A 15,530-nucleotide genomic window follows, 5' to 3' on the forward strand; every position below is an offset into this window, starting at 1 on the left:
CAAGAGGCTTGCTATTGGGGCACTCAGCAGGGGGGAGGAGATAGAACCGCTGACAGGGGGCACAGAGCAGGTAAGTATAACATGTTTATTTTTAATAAAAATAAAACCGGAAGCTTTACAATCACTTTAAGGCCCTGGCTCCCAGGCTTGGCACACACATTGCATGTGGGTTGTGTAGGGACAGGTCACCCGTCTGACAGGGACAGTGTTTAGTGGCAGGGAGAGGTTCCAGATGAGCAAGGAAAGGATAGGCACACACCATCCTACCTGGAGACCTCCCCATTTGGCTCTGCAGTGGCCAGGTCGTATTCTACCACTCAAGACAGATGCTGTTGGCATATCTGAGACCTGCTCTGCTACACACTGCTGTTACATGCAGTGAGCATTCCCGGCCAAGTGCCTTCCCCCTGGGTTTGTTGTGAATTACTGGATTCTGCATTAAATAGTTCTATTCTCTACAACTGCACCACGCTGCACCTCCCCACAGATGGATCAGTGCCAGCATTGGACACGTTTCTCCTGCTCTCCCTCCCTGGACAACTTGGGTTGGTGTTATTATGCCACCTTATTATGCCACCAGTGATATTCAAGGTATTTTTTTTTAAATAGCAAACATGTTTTATACTTGCCTGCTCTGTGCAATGGTTTTGCACAGAGCGGCCCCGATCCACACCTCTTCTCAGGTCGCCGCCGGTGCTCCTGGCCCCTCCTCTTCTCTGAGTGCCCCTATAGCAAGATGCTTGCTATGGAGGCACTCGTGCATGCTCACACAAGTATGTTGAGTTCCCATTGCACTGTGCTTGATGTGTCATCATGCGTTGCAGTAAAGTTAAAAAAAGCAAGTTTTCAAAATGTGGTGTGTAAGCTGCATAACCTTTTACCTAGATATTTTGTTGCTTTCTTCTTTTGTTCACTTCTAGCCATTTTTGGTTACGGGGGCGAGGGATGAATGTAATGTTGAGAGTAGTCATAAGACTCTTCATAGTTCAGGAAACATCAAACCATCTCTCCTTTACCTGAACAAAAAGGTAGCTGTAAATAAAAAGTGGACCCATGCAAGAGGGATTTGAGTTTAACAGAAAGTTTGGAAGTGAGAACGCAGCGGGGCAGCGTGAAGCCCCCTTACTGTGCTGGAGAAAGCCCCAAATTTGGGATTTTCTTTCACTTTTAGTGATAACTGTAAGCAGGACAAATAGAGAGGATGTTCTAATCCATATTCATGCTGTCCAAAACAAAAACAAAAAAAGTTTTGCCTTTAGTTATACATTAAGCATTGCTAAAAAGGCATTGTCGCAAATTCCCTAATATGATCCTTACGGCCTATTGTCGTTAAACGAATGTGTGCTTATAATGCATTGAGCTGTTCACCATTTTAGACACTATTGTCCAGTCCACACATACTGGAAAAACTCATTAATTTGGCAACCTTAGAGGATGGTGTTCTTTTAAATCTGTTTTGCCTTTTCAGCTACAGTAGAAGGTTGGTGGACAACAGATTCCATCACTGGCGTCAAATATCAGATCATTTCCGGTGCTGCTTTGACTTGGTACCAAGCACGGAGGAGCTGTCAGCAACTGGAGGCAGAGTTACTGAGCATAACAGAACTACATGAGCAAACGTACATTTCAGGTGAGTTATGGAGGGAAAAAATAAGAATAGGAAGACCTATCGGTAGTCTCAGAGGACTAATAAAACCAATGGACAATATAAGCTGAATCACAAATATTCCAAACCTTCACTAAGAAAATATTTGGAAGTCTTTGGTACGGTGACCAGATTTACAAAATGAAATCCATGGACACCCTATTGACCAAGCCCACGTTTATTGGGGTGGGAAGGAGCAGGGGGTGGGGAAAATATTGGTATGAAAAGAACAATGCTACACCAAATGTTGGATGCGGCCAAATTGTGCTAACAGTGGGAGGGGCTTAAAGGGGTATGGTTTAATAACAGCTGAGCCTTTTGTGCTTTGGGTCAAGAGTACAGGCCCAGGTGTGCACTGCAGGTCGTTATCACAAGCAAGGGTAAGGTGGCAAATGATTCATATCCTTACCTCCTGTAAGAAAGTCTGCACAAGCTGAAAGGGGAAGGACCGGGAAGACCATGTAATATCGGCATATGGCATCATGAATAACCCCAGACACAGTCCAGAGAAGACGCACCCCTCCCTCCTCCTGCTCCAGGCCAATCACAGAAACATTGCTAAGATTGATTACCCTGCAGCCGCCCAGGCCGTGGAAGCCAATATTAAAGTGGAAGTATACTCTCCTATCATTTTCAGACAAGGAAGCTGCATTAAAATAAAACACCTTCTATGTGCGGCAGCCTCCCATCCCCCCTGATGGTTACCTGAGCCCCATCTGGATCCAGTGATGTTGCACAAAAGTCTCCCCTCATTGGCTAAGACAGCAGTGGGGCGCCATCGATTCATGCTGCTGTCAAAGCCAGTGAGCCAATGAGGTGAGAGAGAGGGGGCAGGACTGAGCCGCTGCTCTTTGTCCTGAATGGATACACACAGCAGTGGCTCGAGTGCCCCCATAGCAATCTGCTTGATGTGGGGGCAGGAGGGAGGGGCTAGGACCGCAGAAGAGCAGAATCTGGGCTGCTCTATGCAAAACCACTGCACAGACCAGGTAAGTATAACCTGTTTGTTATTTTTAAATACAAAAATACAAGACTTTCATATAATTTTAATGCGGGAAATCAGGTACTCATTCTTTTAACTGGGTCGAAATTGGGGTATTTTTTCCTAAAAACAGGAACTATTCCTGGAAAGCGGGGAGATCTGGTCACCTTAGTTTTAGGATTAACATATATGGGTGACATTTTTAACAAAATTTCATACAATAAATTTTCCTAAGAAAAATTCTCCCTTGGAAAAATTTGTACAATAATTCCTAGGAAATTTTGTACAATAAATCGCAATACATTTGAATGTCGTTCAAAAGTAATTCAAGATTGAATTTGCTTTTTACATACATTTTTGGAATGAATGGTCTTTGCTGAATGAAAATTACATACGGTACATTGTTTGAAATTTGTCTATTTGCAAAATATTCCCTATCCTGCTCCTTCAAATTTTCTGATCACTGGGGTCAAAAATTAATGTTGATTTGACCCCACCCAATGATTAGAAAAATGAACGAGCATTCTTTCAACGAAAAACGTCAAACAAAATTCTACTAGTGTATACCCAACTTAATGAGAAAGCCAACCAATGACTCCATGTTTTTTGTCAGCCTTGGTAAATTGACTAATTGAGGCAAATCCCATTCTGGAAGCAGAAAGGTTAGGGTGTATCCTTGTTCTAAGCCATTTAGCAGTCTGTGTTATCTGATATCTCCTGCTATCTAGTTCTCTTTTTGGTACAACATCTGTAGAGCTCCTGCTCTTGCACAGCTGAAAATGGTAATATATGTAGAGATGAAAAAATATACAGAGTAGGTGAGCAAGATAGCTTGAGGGATTAGTTATAAGTGTGATATATAGTTTATTTTATAACCAGTCTTGATGAATAGGGTGATTTGTATGTGTATCCAGGCCATCATTACTTTTTACGTTGTTGTTTGTCCATGAGCATACTAACAAGTTTCTCATTGATTATCACAGAGTTTAGTTTTGTTCGAGCTTCTGAATATTTTCATTATATATTATGTCCATTTCTTTTATAGGATTAACCAGTGCTATTACAGCACCCTTATGGTTGGGTCTTAATAGTCTGGACTTTAACGCTGGCTGGAAGTGGGACGATGGAAATCCATTCCGATTCCTTAATTGGCTTCCAGGTAAAAAAGGTTTTATGAAATGTAACGTGTATCCTCACAGGGTGACCCTGTGGATACACTAGTAACAATATGCCAAAGTTCTGATAGTGAATGGAAAAATATGGAATTAAAAAAATGGACTTAGGCACACACATAGGATAAAAAATAAGAAATTGTAATTGGATAAAGTTAAAATCATGATTTACAAAACACAAAAAGAAAACACATCATATTAGTACATGACCCCAAGGACTCAAACAGAACCTCCAAATATTATTTTCTAATCCAATAAAATGTAATTAGTAACAAACAATAGCAGCATCCAAGAGGAATAAAATGCAAATAGAGTGAAAAATCTTCCTGTGACCTCATACTGTTACTCAACCACTCCATGCACTTTATTCCTCTTGGATGCTGTTATTGTTTATTTCTAATTACATCCTATTGGATTAGAATATAATATTTGGAGGTTCTATTTGAGTCCTTGGGATCATGTACTACTATGATATGTTTTCTTTTTATGTTTTGTAAATCACCATTTTATCCAATTAAAATTTCTTATTTCTTATCCTATGTGTGTGCCTATAAAGTCCATTTTTGCAATTCCATATTTTTTCCTTTGGCTTCCAATAAATCATTGACTTTTCAAAATGTCTTTAAAACCCAGCCAATCACATATTCCTTAAATCATTTAGCAGGTTGTACTTAATAAACAAGCCTGACCACTTGGGTTATATATGTACTTTAAGGGACAACTTCAGTTAGGGCCGGTTCACACAGGGGGCGATGCGAGGCGACACCGACTTGCCTCGCCGCGACCTCAGCGGCGACTTGCAAATGACTTCTGTATAGAAGTCAATGCAAGTCGCCCCAAAAGTAGTACAGGAACCTTTTTTCTGAGTCGGAGCGACTCGAGTCGCTCCTCTCAGAACGGTTCCATTGTACAGAACGGGGGCGACTTGTCAGATCGCGGTGAGGCAAGTCGTGTCGCCTCGCATCGCCCCCAGTGTGAACCGGCCCTTAGTGTTTTTTATATGATAAATGGTGCATTGCATTCTCTCACAGTGAAAGGTTTGGGTAGGATAGAATTTCAGATAAATGTACATTGCTTGTACATTTTCTACTCTTCTTTGAGGCTGGAAATGTAATTCCACATTGCTTTATCTTCTGGACTATGTATAAAATCACAAAAGAGGCAATCGTATTGCTGTACTGTAAAATTTGGCATCAAGAGTCCAGCCAGTTTATATCTGCTTAGGTTTACTCTTAAGTAGTGATCTTGAAAATTTCAACTTGCGGACCAGATGTTGCCTTTTGCTTGCCTTTGGTGGGTCTGTGAGACACTACTTCTCCCACTGATATGAGAAACGATCCTTCCATATATACCAATGATGAGCATCTGTTCCATCGACTGGCATCAACAACGGGCAATTTTTTTCCACTGACACCAACAATGGGGCACTCTTCCTCCCTCTGACACCAATGATGGGGCATAATTCCTCCAACTGATAGTAATGTAGGTGCGCTCTTCTTTCCACTGATACCAGGGCACTATTCCTCCCACTGACATCCCATTGGTGGGACACTTTCATCCCTCTGATATCAATGATGAGGCACTATTCCTTCCATTAATACCAATGATGGGGCATGATTCCTCCTTCTACTGACTACAGCTGCTCTGTCATTTTTTTTACTCCCACTAATCATCAAGCATAAGGCATTGTTTAATCCTACTGATACTGGGGCATTTTCTATTCCCACTGGCCACAGTCCAATCCCCCTAAAGATTGAAAGACAGTAAACTGGCCCTTTGTTTCGAAAGTTTGGAGTCCCCTGCTTTAAGGGATAAGTGCACTTACATAAAGCTCATCACACACACTATAATCCAACTGTACAATCTCCTTTGGATTTACCCACCACTTTGTGGTGAAAGGGTCTGCCTCATTGCATACAAATGAATTGAATAGTTTAGAAAAGTCTCATATTAAACCACATAGATTTTGATAAATCTAAATGAAACTGTACAACCAGATTCTAATGTGTATTACCCTCCCCACCTCAGGAAATCTGGAAATACGTGTCAATGCCTATTTGGTTGGAGGACGTTTCATGGGATGCTTACAGCTATAAGGAGCTAGAGATGCCTGTTTTTTGCAGATTTTTTCCTGCAATTTTTCAAAACGCTTTTAACCTATTAGGAACATGTTTATTTTCCAGTAAAATGTCTTTTAATTGTTTCTAAATACAGCACTTTCATTACTTCCTTCAGGAAACCCTTCAACAGAACCAGGGAAGAATTGTGTGGCACTGAATCCTGGAAAAAACGCTAAGTGGGAAAACAAAGAGTGCTCGCAAAAGTTGGGATACATCTGTAAAAAGGGCAACGCCACTTCCTCTTACATCCCTCCATCTGGTAGGAAATAAAAGAATGTTTATAGGTTTATTAGCAATTAGTAGACTACTGCTTCTCATATTAGGTAATAGCTATTTGCTAGTGCTCTCCATCTCTGTCTTCCTGTCTATCACTATCGCCATCTCTCTTTCTCGGTCTATGTCTTTTTCTCGTTATCACTTTTTCTTTTACTCTTTTGCTTAACCACTTCAATACAGGGCACTTTCGCCCCCTTCCTTCCCAGCCCAATTTTCAGCTTTCAGCGCTCTAGCACTTTCAGTGACAATTGCGCAGTCATGCTACACTGTACCCAAATGACATTTTTATCATTTTGTTTGCACAAATAGAGCTTTATTTTGGTGGTATTTATTCACGACTCCGTTTTTTATTTTTTGCGATATAAGCGCAAAAAAGCGGAAATTTGGAAAAAAAAACAATATTTTCTTTTTTCTATTTTAAAAGAAATCCAATAAAATCTAATTTTGTCATAAATTTAAGCCAAAATGTATTCTGCTACATGTTTTTGGTAAAAAAAATTCCGTTAAGTGTATAATAATTGGTTTGTGTGATCACGGACATATGCACGCAAATGATCATGTACATATGTGTGCAGGTGATCACGTACATATGTGTGCAGATAATCATTGGGACATGTGATTTTAGTGGGACATATGTGGGGGACATGTTTTTATTATTAGGGACATGTGTTTTTATTATTTGGGGACATGTATGTTTTGGGGACATGTGTGGGGACATTGTGTTTACACTGTGTGGTGTGTTTACTGTGTGGTGATTTGTGTGTACACTAGACTGATGATCAGTGAGTAAAAAGCTGTAAAAAACAGCTCATACTCACTGATCATCAGCCGGCTGCAGCGATCTGCTCTCCTCTCCTCAGCGACGACTTCTGTGTGAGGAGAGGAGGAGCCGATTGCCTAGCAACCGGCTGTTTGTTTACATCACATGACGGCCGTGATTGGACACGGCCGTCATGTGATCAGGAGGGCCAATCACAGAGCCCTCCTGCCGATCTGAGATGCGCCGTGTCCGGGTGACACGGGCGCATCGGGGTCGCGACGCTGCGCGGGCACGCGCGCGCGCGATCCCGCTACTTCTGATTGACGTTCCTGAACGTCCTATCAGGAGTAGACGGCTCCCACCCGGCCGTATATGTGCATTGGCCGGGTGGGAAGTGGTTAAAGTGGTAATGAACTTAGATTTAACATTTGTACCTACAGGTAAGCCTAGTGTAAGACTTACCTGTAGGTACAGTGAATATCTTTTAAACTTGATCCAATTAGCAGATATCCACATAGTCTCTAGCTGATGATGTCACACTGCCCCTCTGCTTTCAGGACACACCGAATGCATTTTTTTTGTTGGTGGTTGGGGTGTTGTGTTGGAGTTTACTAGTGAAGGAAAATGCTAACGTTAGCTATTCTTAAAAATGTTCCCCCTCTCCCACCAGATTGAAAAAGGTACACAGATCATAGTTACATAGTTAGGTTGAAAAAAGACACAAGTCCATCTAGTTCAACTAATAATAACAAAAAAAATAAAAAATCATACAATCTCATATACACAATCCTATACCCACAGTTGATCCAGAGGAAGGCGAAATCAGAGGCAATCAAATATTCCCTGGATGAACTTTACCTATAAATGTCAGTACCCAGTTATATTATGTACATTTAGGAAAGAATCCAGGCCTTTTTTAAAGCAATCTACTGAGGTTGCCAGAACCACCTCTGGAGGGAGTCTATTCCACATTTTCACAGCTCTTACTATGAAGAAGCCTTTCCATATTTGGAGATGAAATCTCTTCTCCTCCTTGTCCTCTGTGATGACCTTAAAGTGGAGTTCCAGGCTTTTTTAGTTTATTAAAAGTCTGCAGCTACAAAAAGTGTAGCTGCTGACTTTTTAATAAACAAACACTCACCTGTCCCACAGTCCAGCGATGAGCCTCGCTCCTCTCCCCCTCCTCTCCACCGCCATTGAAACTGGGGAAAACCGTCCGTAACAGCTTGCGGCTTCACAGCCAGGCACGCACTGTGCATGCACGAGTTGCGCTGCACTTTCCGAGTGGACAGGCAATCTTCTGGGACATGTGATGTGTCCCAGAAGATTGCAGAGAGAGAGGGGCCACCTAGGGGGAGAGGAGGAGTCACCTAGGTGGCCCGAAGTCGGAAGCAGGAAGTGGAACAGGAAGTCCCACTCAAAACTACACACCCACTCCCCCCCCCCCCCAAAAAAAATGACATGCCAAATGTGGCATGTAAGGGGGTGGGGAGTGCTTAAAGCGGAAGTTCTACTTTTGGGTGGAACTGCTTTAAAGTGAATAACTCATCACAAAGTTCACTATATGAACCCCATTATGTATTTGTATATGTTGATCATATCCCCCTTATGCTGGATTCACACCTATGCATTTTTAGTGCTTTTTGCATTTTGCAGATTTTCACTGCAGTGCATTTACCATGGTTTCCTATGGAACACGTTCTGTAGTGCAAATCTGCAAAATGCAAAAAGCACTAAAAATGCATAGGTGTGAATCCAGCCTAATCTCCTCTTCTCAAGAGAGAATAACTTCAGTTCCTCTAATCTTTCCTCATAGCTGAGCTCATCCATGCCACTTATCAGGTAGATTGACCTTCTCTGCACTTTCTCCAGTTCCCCGATATCCTTTTGGAGAACTGGTGCCCAAAACTGAGCTGCATATTCCAGATGAGGTCTTACTAATGATTTGTACAGGGGCAAAATTATATCTCTCTCTCTGGAATCAATACCTCTCTTAATACAAGAAAAAACTTTGCTTGCTTTGGTAAGCATTGATTTTATTCAGGTTAGGCAGGATAGATAGGATGGAAGGGGAGGGAACATTTTTAAGAATATTTATAGTTGAGGTTTGTCTCTTCTCATTTTTCTCTATCTCTATCTATAGCCCAGCAGTGATCATTGTGTTCTGTTGGCAGGGAAGGCTGTTCACCGGCAGAACACAATAGCACTGCGGGAGGGCCTATCCTGTCTTTTTATCCAAAGTCAGCAGCTATAGTATTTGTAGCTGCTGCCTTTTATTCTTTTCTCTTTCTAGGGTGAAGATTCTTATGTATGTAAAGTCAAAACTATTTTCTCAGTTACTTGCTGACCAGCGTAGGTACTGTTTATAAACTTACTGACAGCAAGTGATTATTACAAGATCACAGCCACAGCTGCAACTTTTCTATCCAAAACCAAAGTAAAACTTTTAAATGATGAGTAATAAAATTGTACCGAACCCAATTATTTATGAAAATGAACTATTTTTATATTGTGTCACAGATACCGAGCCCATCAATTGCCCTCCAACCTGGATCCCCTATGCTAGCTATTGTTATTCACTGCATAAAGAATCAAAGATGTGGAAGGACGCCATGGTGTCTTGTAGGAAAGAAGAAGGGGACCTTGCGAGCTTACACAATATTGGAGATTTCGGCTTTGTTACCTCTCAGTTCGAGTTTGGTGAGTAACACTGAACTGCAGGCTATTATTGTTCCATGTCTTTGGATATGTTAGAATTTCTGGTTCTAAAAACTGGGTGCTTGTTGATAATCTGGTATTTCGGGCACACCCAAAAAAAGAATTACTGACCCATAAGTAATGAATGAGGAGGGATTTCTACTCTGTGCCATGGTGTTACTGTTACAGTTCCATTGAAGGAGAAGTACAGCCAAAGCTTGTTTGGCTGTACTTCTCATGTGGATCACAGGAGTGCAGTCTGATGCCTGTTGTCTGCTGGAAATGCTGGTTCTGCTGGTTGTCTGGGGAAAAGTCGCAACCTTATGGTCAGGATCCACCCAGATCCCTGGACTGGCACCCAGCTTAGCCTCTCAGCAAGCTTCTGAGAGCCGGAGCCAGCAATTCCCATCCCCACCACAGCCCAGCGCTCCAGTAAATGCCGGTGGGGGGGGGGGGGGCAGGGGTCAAGTCCTAGGGAAAAGAGTGTGGGCACTCCCACCCAAGATCCACTCGCCCACCCAAAAAAATAAATAAATAATTATACGCTTATATGCACGAACGCTTCAAAAGTGGTATTTTCCATCCAATTTTCGTATTGTGTGAATGAAGCTTAACTGTTAGTACATAAAAAAAACAATCCTCAATAAACATAAATACGGTAATTCTCTGAATAATCAGCATTCATTCAATTGTGCTTCCATGCAAATGTGAACATCATGTTCTGATCTTTATTGGGGGATGTTATTTTGTATATAGAGTGTTTATGTGGTGAGTTTACACTTTTCATTGAACAGAGTTTGGATAACACAGGGTTAAACGGAAAGGTCATAAATGAACTTCACATTATCTGGACAGAATGCTTGGGGAGATAGTGATGTGTTCCTGCTTAGGAGATGTATGTTAGCTTGGGGGCCTGCAAACTCTGCAGGGCTCCAACACACACTCGCTGCTATTCCAACCCTTCACATATTTCCACATAAACTTCCCTCCTGGCATTAAACGTTGCCAGGTATTGTGCTCAGCTTACCACCCCAAACTGATGTTCCTCCCTCAGCTCACCTCTCTCCCTGCATGTCTTGTGAGCAGAATAGCTGTGCTCCTCCTCTGGGTTCTCTCATCATATGGCACTGAAGATAGAGGAGGGGGGGATTCAGCGGGACACACAGAGTAAGTATGCAGGAAACTGGGTGGGGGGAGATGAGTAGACAGAAAATCAGGAGGGGCCGGAAGGGGAGGAGCGCATCACGAGAGGTCTGACTAAATACAATCTCTTGGCAGCAGGGACCTGATCTACCCGTCAGCTAGCTGTGTTTGACAGGTAGATTGAGGCGGAAGCTGTCATGGGGCCCCCTACTGGCGATGTCTGAATGGTCAGGTGTTCAGCACTTACTATTGCGAGCTGTGTCGGCGGCTGCTGGTGTAGCACCTGCCACACAGCTCGCATACTTCAAAGTCTTGCAGGACATGGCTGCTAACGGGAACTGAGTTCCTGTTGTGGAAAAAGTATGGGAACTCCGTTCCCATGCGTTCCCGCAGGACTTGAGCCCTGGGGGGGGGTGTTTGGCAGAGCAGAGAGCAGGTAAATGACAGTCACCAGCTCTCCAGCTCTCTGCTCATGGAGCACTGAGAACCGAGCGATCAACGGTGTTTGATCACTCGGTTCTCAGCATTAGAGCCGGCGGAGGCTGGATGCAGCCCTGACCTTTTATTGGTTGAACTGTGTGTGTCTTTATATCTTTTTTCAACCAGACTAACCAGGTAACTATGATGCAAGCAGAGGGCTGGGTCCTTGGAGGAGTTATGCAAATATCTAAATGCTTTGATAGTTGGATGCTAGGTAATGTCCACATGTGATGCCGAGCCTCCATGATTAAAAAAAACTGAAATCCAATGAAAATGAATGAAAAGCGTGCTAGGGAGAGTTAGGCTGGGGAGGAAAGGAATAGATCCCGGATATCCTCCAGCTAACAAATGAGGCCTGGTGTATATGACTTGCTGTAGCTTCTAATGTACACTGAAAAATCAGAGTAAGACATGTTCAGTACAGGAGAGGAGTCCGTACAACTGAGCAGGGCTGAAGGTTGGGTTGAAATTCAGCTGATTTAGCTAGAATAAGAGAAGGCTAGAACCTCCATCAATTTTTTATTCCTGTGTTGGACATTTATCCTCACTTCCTGTCATGGCGAAACCTGAGGGTCCTTTCACATAGCCCCGGCTGCAGATGTTTAGTGTGCTGCAGCTCTTTATTCCGACTGCAATGAGCCAGCAGTAGGAGGCTCTTGGTCACCTTGCAGTGTGAATAGGACACACAGAAAACAATTGTTTTCTGTGTGTCATATCCATGACTGGCGAGCTTCGATTGCGGAAAAACACCAATCATTGTGCTAATATATGAATTAGCCCTAAGAGAGGAAAGTAGTAAATACCCCAACGAAAGTTCTAATATCCTTCCCGCCACTCTATCTACAACTAGAAAAAAAGGTATTAGGGGGGCATACATACTGTACATGTGAAGGCAGGTGCAGTCTATTTTCTCCACTGCAGACGGTGCTCTTCTGCAGTGGCAATGCTGGTGGAGGAGGAAGTCGAGAGGAACCTATTTCCTCTATGGTTTCCTCGGTCACAGAGAGGCAGCATTTAATTGGATGCTGGCGCCACATATGGCTTTGGCGACAGATCGGGCAGAGTCTATTTAAGACCCTGGCTCCTGGGTTTGGCACACATTTTGCATGTGGCTAGAGTAGGGACTGGCCACCCATCTGTCAAGGTCAGTGCTTAGCATCAGGGAGAGGTTCCAGACGAGTAGGAAAAGTGCAAGGACACACCATGCTACCTGGAAGCCTCCCCACTTGGGAATGGACCGGCCAGGCTGCAGTTCATAGAATAGAGTGCATAGAATGCATGTAGGTGAAAAACCTTGAGCTGCAGCTAGATGCCATAACCCTGGTATTAAAATTTTCCCCAGACACTGGTCTTAATGCTAAAAGTGATCCGAGCAGCTGATTATCCACTGAATCACTTTTGAAAACGGCGGGGGGGGGGGGGGGGGGGCACATTAAATCAATGTTTTACTTTTATCTAAGGCTTCCAATTGTAAGGAGTACCTGTCATGCTTTATTGTTGTCACAAGGGATGTTTATATTTCTTGTGACAGCAATAAAAGTGATCCACAAATAAAGGGACAGTTTAAAAAAATAAAAATAATAATAACAATAAAATAAAATAAAAATAATTTTTTTAAAGCGCTCCTGTCCCCACGTGCTCATGCACAGTGGTGAACACATACGTAGGTCATGCCCACATATGTAAACAATGTTTGCACCACACATATGAGGTATCACCGCAAACGTCAGAGTGAAATCAATAATTCTAGCACTAGAACTCATCTGTATCTCTAAACTGGTAACCTGTAAAAAATTATGAAGGGTCCCCTATGGAGATTTGATTTGATTGTGTGTGAGGAGGAGATTGCGGTAGCATCTCGTTACTGCCTACAGTGTACACCAATCACACTGATTGCCCCCCCCCCAATAAAGAGGACCTGTCACCACCCCTCAAAGTACCTGTCAATCACAGTCCATCAGAGTACCTGTCACAGTCCATCAGAGTATTTGAGTACCTGTCACGGTCCATCAGAGTACCCGAGTACCTGTCACAGCCCATCAGAGTACCCGAGTACCTGTCACGGTCCATCAGAGTACCCGAGTACCTGTCACGGTCCATCAGAGTACCCGAGTACCTGTCACGGTTCATCCGAGTACCCGAGTAGCTGTCACAGCCCATCAAAGTACCCGAGTACCTGTCACGGTTCATCTGAGTACCCGGGTACCTGTTACAGCCCATCAGAGTACCCGAGTACCTGTCATAGCCCATCTGAGTACCCGAGTACCTGTCCTAGCCAATCTGTGTACCCGAGTACCTGTCCCAGTCCATCTGAGTACCTGAGTACCTGTCAGTTCATCTGAGTACCTGAGTACTTGTCCCAGTCCATCTGAGTACCCGTCACAGTTCATCTGAGTACCTGAGTACCTGTCACAGTTCATCTGAGTACCTGTCACAGTTAATCTTAGTACCTGAGTACCTGTCACAGTCCAAATGAGTACCTGAGTACCTGTCACTGCCCTTCAGAGTACCCAAATACCAGTCACCAAGCCATCAGAGTACCTGTCACCAGGCCATCAGAGTACCCGAGTACCTGTCACCAGGCCATCAGAATACCCGAGTACCTGTCACAGCCCATCTGAGTACCCGAGTACCTTTCCCAGTCCATCTGAGTACCCGAGTACCTGTCAGTTCATCTGAGTACCTGAGTACTTGTCCGGGTCCATCTGAGTACCCGTCACAGTTCATCTGAGTACCTGAGTACCTGTCACAGTTCATCTGAGTACCTGTCACAGTTCACCTTAGTACCTGAGTACCTGTCACAGTCCATATGAGTACCTGAGTACCTGTCACTGCCCTTCAGAGTACCCAAATACCAGTCACCAAGCCATCAGAGTACCTGTCACCAGGCCATCAGAGTACCCGGGTACCTGTCACCAGGCCATCAGAGTACCCGAGTACCTATCTCCAGCCCATCAGAGTACCCGAGTACCTATTTGCAGCCCATGTCTCATAGAATATACGTTGGGGTGTTTGCTTTCCAAAATGGGGTCATTTTGTGGGTAATTTCACTGTCTTGGTGGTCCAGGACCTTCAAAAGTGTGATGGGTAGGAATGAAATGAGATGTGTCATTTATGCTCCTAGAACGCCTGAACGTACTACTTCAATGTTCGGCCTCTCTATGTGGCCAGGCTGTGTAAAAGTCCTACACATGTGGTATTGCCATACTCGGGAGGAGTAGCAGAATGTGTTTTGGGGTGTAATTTTTGCTATATACATGCTATGTGTTAGAAAATTGCGTCTTCATTTTTTTCCACATATTCCAAAAACTTCTGGAAAAAAATGAACCGTTCAAAAGACTCATCATGCCTCACAGATTATACGTTGGGGTGTTTGCTTTCCAAAATGGGATAATTTTATGGGAAATTCCATTGTCCTGGTACTCCAGGGCCTTCAAAAGTGTAATAGGTGGTTGAGAAATGAGATGCGTCATTTTTGCTCGTAGAACGTCTGAAGGTACTACATCAATGTTGGTGCTCTGTATGTGGCCAGGCTGTGTAAAAGTCTCACAGATGTGGTATCGCCGTACTCGGGAAGAGTAGCAGAATGTATTTTGGGGTGTGTTTTTTTTTTGTATGCATATGCTGTGTGTGAGAAATAACCTGATAATATGACAATTTTGTAAAAAAAAAATTATAATAAAAAAAAATCGTAATTTTGCAAAGAATTGTGGGAAAAAATGACAACTTAAAAAAACTCACCATGCTACTTACTTAATACCTTGGAATGTCTACTTTGTAAAAAGGGGTCATTTGGGGGGTATTTGTACTTTCCTGACTTGTTAGTGTCTCAAGAAATGAGATACACCTGATGTACTGAAGGCCTGATCAGATGTGATCAATTTTCAGCGATTGGCACCATAGTTTGTAGACTCTATAACTTTCACAAAAACCAAATAATATATACTAATGTGGGTTATTTTTACCAAAGATATGTAGCAGTATAAATTTTGGCCAAAATGTATGAATAAAAATTACTAATTAGCAAAACTTTACGACAGAAACAAAGAAAAAGTCATTTTTTTCACAAAATTTACGTTTTATTTTATTTATAGCACAAAAAATACAAAACCCACTAGTGATTAAATACCACTAAAAGACAGCTCTATTTGTGTGGAAAAAAGGACGCAAGTTTCATATGGGTACAGTGTTGCATGACTGAGTAATTGTCATTCAAACTGTGAGAGCGCTGAAAGCTGAAAATTGGTCTAGTCAG

General features: G+C 42.9%; 1 protein-coding gene across 1 annotated transcript in view; it reads left to right on the top strand.

The window, feature by feature from the left end:
• Positions 1-15,530, top strand: part of MRC1 (mannose receptor C-type 1) — a 178,554-nt gene that overhangs the window by 38,664 nt on the left and 124,360 nt on the right. Inside the window, exons 4-7 of the mRNA XM_077490910.1 lie at positions 1,469-1,630; positions 3,673-3,786; positions 6,035-6,178; positions 9,476-9,655. Of these exons, the coding sequence (XP_077347036.1) occupies positions 1,469-1,630; positions 3,673-3,786; positions 6,035-6,178; positions 9,476-9,655 (600 nt within the window). The remainder of the gene's footprint in view (positions 1-1,468; positions 1,631-3,672; positions 3,787-6,034; positions 6,179-9,475; positions 9,656-15,530) is intronic.

This window comes from Lithobates pipiens, unplaced genomic scaffold (genome assembly GCF_037356315.1).
Source record: "Lithobates pipiens isolate NorthernLeopardFrog02 unplaced genomic scaffold, aLitPip1_a1.2 Scaffold_19, whole genome shotgun sequence".
In the NCBI taxonomy this organism is placed as follows: domain Eukaryota; kingdom Metazoa; phylum Chordata; class Amphibia; order Anura; family Ranidae; genus Lithobates; species Lithobates pipiens.